This window comes from Emys orbicularis, chromosome 5, assembly GCF_028017835.1.
Source record: "Emys orbicularis isolate rEmyOrb1 chromosome 5, rEmyOrb1.hap1, whole genome shotgun sequence".
In the NCBI taxonomy this organism is placed as follows: Eukaryota; Metazoa; Chordata; order Testudines; family Emydidae; genus Emys; species Emys orbicularis.
Window position 1 is genome coordinate 137,951,224 of NC_088687.1, and position 7,134 is coordinate 137,958,357.

The window sequence follows — 7,134 nt, forward strand, 5'->3', positions numbered from 1 at the left end:
CCGTGAAGGCTTCTTACTATAATAAAGACACATTTCTACCAAAAGCCTCATCAGCCCCCTGACAAGCTCGCTAAGGACTGGCAGACCTACCAAGGCTCCTAGGGACTTTGAGTGTCCCCAGTTAGCCCCCTGAGGCTGGGTGGGGTTCTCTTTCATGCAGACCTGGGTAGGTCCACAGGAAGAGGATGCCAATTTGATTCCTCCAAGTCCCCTGTGCAGTCCATTCCACATCCGCCTGCAGCCTTCCTAAGGTCTGCAGGAGCCAGGCTCTCTTCCTACCACTGTTGGGACTGAGTGAGTCAGGACCACAGACCCTGCCCCGCATTCCTGTCGACCTCTATATGCCTCAATCTTCCCCCACCTGCAAAATGAGGACAGGAACACCCGCCTCACAATGAGGCTGGGAGGCTTAGTGAGGGTTTGTCAGGCAGTTTGAGATCCATGGGTGGAAGGTACATGAGAAATAGGACCATTGTGTGGTGCAGAAAGCTGGAAACCTGATCTCTGGCTCTTCGTACCATGGGTTACAGCTCTCAATTCTTCAAGAGCCAAATAAGCAACATGGGCCACTTACAATGCGTGGCAAAGACCCAAAAGGAGACGCGCTGCCCAACACAAGAGAGGCACATGCTTGACATGCTGTAAGGCTCTTTATGTAACATGTACAAGACTCTTGATCGTCTGTTTCCTTTGTGTTACCCACTAATTTACTGGACCACCCTGTGTAGGGCAGAGTGATTGGATAGCTAAGCTCAATGATGTGCCTGTGATGAGTCATAGCTGAAAGGTGGGCCTGGGAAGGCTGAATGCATTGGAATTAAAGCTACTTTGGGGTCAGAATCAATGCTAAAAAACAAGGCTCCCCAGGAAGGGAGAATGTTTTGACTATGTCTAAGTAATGGCCTGTAGTGTGAGTCCTCACCATGGAGCATGACTGAAGCAGCACATTGAGGCATAACAGAGCTGATAGAGCGGAGATGAGTGATGGCAGAGCCTTGGCAGAGCAAGAGATGCTGCCATCTTGACTTTTTACATTTGGATCATGGGATGAAAGGGCAGCCTCCAAATACGTCAAGGGTGTAGGTGCCAGAAGGGGAAAGCAGTTACTTACGTGATATACTGGGGATAAGCCAGAGTGATGGGTTTATGTCATAATAGGGGAGATTGGAATGTGATGTATTGCCCTGTGGAACAGTCTCCCTGTGGTGGAAGCCTCATCACCTGGGACATTTAAAACAGATCTGCACCCCCTGTCTGACCCTGTACTGGCAGGGAGGGTATAAAGGGCCATTTCTGTCTCTAACTCTTGTGATTCTATCTGCCGTGAAAAGGATAAAAAACCATGTGCTACACAGCAGAAGATCTACACCAAGTAATTTTGTACAAGAAGTTGTTCAAGCGTCCAACTTCTGAATGAAAAGGAAACGGGATCATAGAAGTTAGAGATGAAAAAGGTTTGTTGCAGCACTGATCCCCTTCCCTGCCTGTGCAGAAGACAGCCAAGTTCACAAGCCTTGGGCAAACAAGGACCAAGTTTTTCAACTGCCACCAGGAAGGGATTTCAGGTTCTGGTTGGTGTGGGGAGAGAAATGGGGGAGACTGAGCTTTGGTGCGGTTTCCTCCTGAAACCAAACACATTGGTTTCATATGAGCTGTGCTTTGGAGCCTTTGATCCACTCACAGAACTCTCCCAGTGAGTTCCCACCCAGTTCCCCACGTGCCCACTGTCACCAACCCTTCACACTTCTTGTCCATATGCTCTGCACCATCTGATAGTAATCTCTTTGTGGATGAACTTTTCAAAGTGGCTGTGAGGGAGTTCATTGCAGCATAGCTCTGTGTCAGGTAACACTGCTGCTGCTGCAGATGCTGACGGCACTGGGGTGATTTCCAGTCTGCATCAGTTCTGCCGCCCCAACAACTATGGCTTGAAATTGCAGGGTTATCGCCAGAAGGACTCATACATTGCTAGCCAGGGACCTCTCCAGCACACAATAGAGGATTTCTGGAGGATGATCTGGGAGTGGAAATCCTGCTCTATAGTTATGTTAACAGAGCTGGAAGAGAGAGGCCAGGTAAGTGCCTGGGATTAACTAATCCTGCAGCTGGTGGGAAAGCAACATCATTATGACTCCACCACTGGTAGGAAAAATCAATGCAAGACCCTACAGCCCTTTGACGGCCCTATTACTTGTTCCCAACACATCCCAAATTATGTAACTATTTAACTCGCACGCACCCAACCTTCTCTGGAGAACCTCGTGCTGCAGCCCGACTTCTAGTTTTACCCCCAAAGAATCCACGTGCTTATAGACGCAGTATAAATTTCAGACGTGAGGAGATGGGACAAGGACCCAAGACATTCCGCTCCCAAAACACCTCTTGAGCTAAATGGCCACTCACTAGTTACTGTCTGGGTGCTGGCCAATGGAGAGCAACATCACTCATGCACAAAGCTAGAGAGCAGCATCCTAATTCCCCTCTAAACCTCTGAGTCCCACGGCTGGCCTACCGAGGCCTTCTCGTAACAGACCCCTCAGGCCAGGATGGGGAGGAGGGGATTTCACGCTGCCACATGAAGGTTTCTCACCTCGTCACCTCATGCTTTCTCAGGAGAAATGTGCCCAGTACTGGCCTTCTGATGGCTCTGTGTCCTATGGAGACATCACCATGGAGCTGAAAAAAGAGGAGGAATGTGAGAGCTACACAGTGCGGGACCTGCTAGTAACAAACACCAGGGTAGGAGTCTCTCTCCCTCACCATGGAAGGCAGCTGTGGGATCTCTGGGCACTTGCTGTAGTTAACCCCTGGTTCTGTCTATAGGTGCCCTGCTTCCCCTTGCTCCTGCAGCCCTGTCCCAAATGCTGATTCTCCCCCTTTCCCCTGGCCCCTCCTCAGCTTCCATACCCTTCCACAATCACCCCAAAATGACACCTCCACTGTCAGTTCCCTCCCTGTTCACCCCACTCCCTGCACACTGCTGTCCTATCCCCTTCTCCGTTGTTAACCCTCCTCTCCCACTGACTTCTGGTCATGCCTCCCCCACTGCGGGGTTCCCTTCCCCCACCAGAAACTGTTATCCGCTCCCTGCCCCCCACCTCCCTGCTGCCATCCAGCCCATACTCTTTCCTCTGCTGGCTCCCTCCTGGGCCACCCAAACCCTCCCTGGTTTCCAGTTCCCAACTTTGTCCCCCAGGGCACCCCCACCAACCGACTCCCTGGCACACTGCCACTGGTCCTATTGGGCATCGGCTGCCACTGCCCTTCTGATCATTCTCTTCTAACCTTTCTTCCCAAGCCCTTGCAACAGTCTGTTTCCAGCTATGCACCTAGACTTAGGTTGGTCCAGTGGAGCGACGTTGTCATTGTTTTTCTCCCGCAAGGAAAACAAGAGCCGGCAGATTCGACAGTTCCATTTCCATGGCTGGCCGGAAGTTGGAATCCCTAGTGATGGGAAAGGAATGATCAATATCATTGCAGCTGTGCAGAAACAACAGCAGCAGTCTGGGAACCATCCAATCACTGTGCACTGCAGGTACAGCCCCGTCAGGGCAAGGGACTGGACACAGCATTGCTCTGGTCTTGGGTAACTTTGATAGATCTGCAAGCCAGTGAAAGGGACTGGGCTGGTGACCAACGTCCTCAGCCCACTGATCAGGAGCAGCACAGACAGCTGTGGTGCAAGGTTCCCTCACGCTGCCCCAGCCAATGTGCCTCAACCTGGAGCTGGAAGGGTCCGGGAATAATTCTGTCACCAGGCCCCATTCTGTCCTTGGCATCTCTTCCTCCTATATCAGGGACAATTGAGTTTGTGGGGGGTTTTGATGTGGAGAAATTGGGAACTGGTCTGAGACCACTCAGCTCATGTCATAGGATGTCCAAACCTTCTTCACCATCTGACTAGCTGTTTGACCTCCTAATTCTGGCCAGACATGAGCTGGTGCCCAAGACAGGAGGGAACAATGGATAGTTAGTCCGATGGGATGCTTCACATGAAAACAACTGTCTATAAATGGTGGTTAAACTAGAAAGCACAAAGGAGACTGTTCAAGATGTTCACGTTCCCCAGCATTTCCCTCCCACTGCCTGAGTTGGAGCATCCATGCAGCCAAATGAATGTGCTCTGTACTGATGTTCACTTTTTCTGTGCTCTTCTGTTTGTCTCTTTACCAGTGCCGGGGCAGGAAGAACAGGAACCTTCTGTGCACTGAGCACTGTCCTGGAAAGGGTTAAAGCCGAGGGGATTCTGGATGTCTTTCAGACAGTGAAGAGTTTAAGATTACAGAGGCCGCATATGGTGCAGACACTGGTAGGCACGAGTTATTGCGTCTTCACTACCTAGCTCCCTTCATGCCTTAACAGATCTCAGTTGAGATGTGCCTGCAAATTTTCCTTCCTCTCAACCAAGTTTTTTGAGTGGAAATTTCCCTAGTTAAAATAATCCTAATGGTGGGGAGAAGGAGGATTCTCTCCCCGACCCCCTTCCTCCTAACAACCTGAGTTCTACAGGAAGGGAGAACTGTGCTAGGAATAAGGAGACCTGATTCTGTTCCAGACACTACCACTGACTTTCTTTTTCACCACGGGAAGTTACTTACAGACAGAAGTGCCAAACATCCGTAGCTTCTGCTGAGCTGTGGATGCTCTTCATGACTCAGTTTTGCCCATCTGTACGATGGGAATAATGGTGCTTCACCCTTCTCTTGTAACGTACTCTGAGATATGCGGTTGAAATTGTTTTGATACAAGACAGGAAGGGACCACTGTGATTATCTAGCCTGACCCCTTCATAACACATGCCATAAGTGCAAAGTACCTTTCCTCATCTAATGCTGTGCTTTTCCTCTCCCAAACATCACAGGAACAGTACGAATTCTGCTACAAGGTGGTGCAGGAATACATTGACGCCTTCTCAGACTACGCCAACTTCAAGTGAAAAAACAAAACAAAAAGAAACAAATGACAGAAGAGTTGCCTTCTTTAATATTTTGTAATATTCTGTTTGTTAATATACCCCCCAAAATATGTGTATATATCTTAACTGTTTTAGAGATTGGTACCATAGGCTTCATATTAGCTGGAGATTTTATATGTAGCAAAAGTGTTAGCGCGGATACTGTTGGCTCCTTTTTTTCCAATGTTTTATTGGGGAATTAAATAGCGTGATGTTTGGATTAATATTGTCAATCCATCTCTCTGCTGGAGAGTTGATATAGGCTGTTGTTTTGTTTGTAAATCTTTTTTTTTTTTCCCTGAGGGAGTAAAGCCTTTTAAAAAATAATAGTATTCCGGATCTCATCTAAAAGCACAAGCTTTTCCAAACCTGTGGGGAAATGGTTTCACATTTTCCTGCTGTTCTGCTCTTGAAAGAAAGAAAGGAAGAAAGAAAGAAAAAAGCTTATTCTGTATATATCCTAGTTTTTGTATAAAAAGAGAAAAAGCAAAAGTTTCTTTCTCCGGGACTAAATAACTCTGCGTCGCCAACTGAAAATGGTAATGGACTTGTAAGTGGCAGCAACAGTTGGGATTTCAACCAGGAAAAAAAAGGATTTTTGCTCCCTAAAGGAAAGGTCCCTGTATGTGTGCCAGATTTCAGATTGGTTTTATCTGCCTCTCAGTCACAGCCTTGTCTGGCAGTTATTGGCAGGCAGCACGGTAGGTCATTTAGATGTCTAGCTGAACTACAGGTGCAGTCACATAAGTGGATGGCCTTACCTGCTCCTGCAATGAACAAAGGCCATTGAAATCCTCTGGCTCTGTCTGTCCATCTGTGTTCATCAGTGAACAGTAGCAGCTTTGTTGTTGTTAGTATTAAGATTCATATTCTCTCTCTCTCTCTCTCTCTCTCTCTCTCTCTCTAGGCAAAGCCAAATGTTTCACTCTAGCCTTGTGTACTCTGGGAGTTTCAGCCATTGGTGTCCAGCAAGTGGTGTAGCTTCACCAGCACAAATGCTTAGTGTAGACAGGCAAAGCCTCTAAAAGTCACTGTTTGTACCTCTGCCTGAAACTGGGGTTAAGCTACACTTGTGCAAATCATGGCTTCTTGCAGCTTTGCCTGTCTACATGGGGAGTGTGCACGGGCACAGCTCCACCAATGGCTGCAGCTGGGGCAAATCCCCTCTGTAGACAAGGGCTTGGACTGTGTTCTGCCATGAGAGCCGTGTTTACTTCATGCTTGTCTTACAATTGCCAAGGGTGTTTGTTGGCCCATGTCAGTTATGGGTTGCCCGACCCTGTTTCCTTTATGCTTGGAGGCAGGAGGGCCATGTGCTTGCTGGCTGTCAACATATCAGAGCCTCCATGGCCAAGAAATGTGTTTAATTTTACTCCTTTCCATTTCTGTGGTCAGAAGGACTGAGGGAAAGAGAGTGAGGAGGGGCCTTCCTTTCAGTAGGTCTCTTCTAAGTGCTGGTGCCATGGTTTGGAGAGAGGATGTGGCACCATAACAATCCAAACTTCAGCCAGCCATTGATTGTCCCTCAGACATCAAGTGCGATCAGCTCCCCGATACATCTCTTCCTTCCCTCCACACCCTATGAATGGTCCTTTAGCAGCTGCTGGGCTAGACTTTCCTCTCCTACCAGTATAACTACAATGAAAGCCGAGGATTTACACACAAGTCATACTGGTGGGAGTGAGGTCAGGATCAGGCCTGGTGGGGGGTTCTGCCAAGGATACTATCGGTCCACAGGCCCAATTCTGTATTTCCTTAGCACTGAAATGAAAATTAAAATAGAGGAGTTGATCCTTGCAGCATTCCGGGAGTCAGCACTACTAATAAAAGTCACCAGGAGAAGGTCTCTGGTATCATCCCTGTTTGCCTGAGTTAATTGTGGAAGACCAGATGTCTTCTCAGCCCTCCTGTGGGGGAGTTCACACACTCACTGTGTAAATCCTCTCCATCCCAGATTAGTTGTGCAAGGGGAAAATATCAGAAAATCAGGTTCTTCTAGAGGAGGCTTCTTTTGTTTGGGGGAGGGGTTTTATTTTTAATTTCTACACTGAATGTGATACTGTTGAAAGTGCCAACAGGCTTGGGGATCCATCCCCCAAGAGCGTAGGCTTGCTCTAGCTAAATACACATAGAAATAGTCTGTCTCTCTCTCTCTCTCTCTCTCTCTCTCACACACTCAC

The 7,134-nt window shown here is 48.2% G+C and overlaps 1 protein-coding gene across 2 annotated transcripts in view; it reads left to right on the top strand.

Moving 5' to 3' along the window:
- Positions 1–5,174, top strand: part of PTPRA (protein tyrosine phosphatase receptor type A) — a 255,276-nt gene extending 250,102 nt beyond the window's left edge. For both annotated transcript variants that reach the window (XM_065405788.1, XM_065405789.1), the window contains 5 exons: positions 1,941–2,075; positions 2,614–2,739; positions 3,384–3,535; positions 4,174–4,309; positions 4,862–5,174. In XM_065405788.1, coding sequence (XP_065261860.1) covers positions 1,941–2,075; positions 2,614–2,739; positions 3,384–3,535; positions 4,174–4,309; positions 4,862–4,936 — 624 coding nt within the window. In that variant the 3' untranslated portion in view covers positions 4,937–5,174. The remainder of the gene's footprint in view (positions 1–1,940; positions 2,076–2,613; positions 2,740–3,383; positions 3,536–4,173; positions 4,310–4,861) is intronic.
- The last annotated feature ends 1,960 nt before the right edge of the window (positions 5,175–7,134 follow it).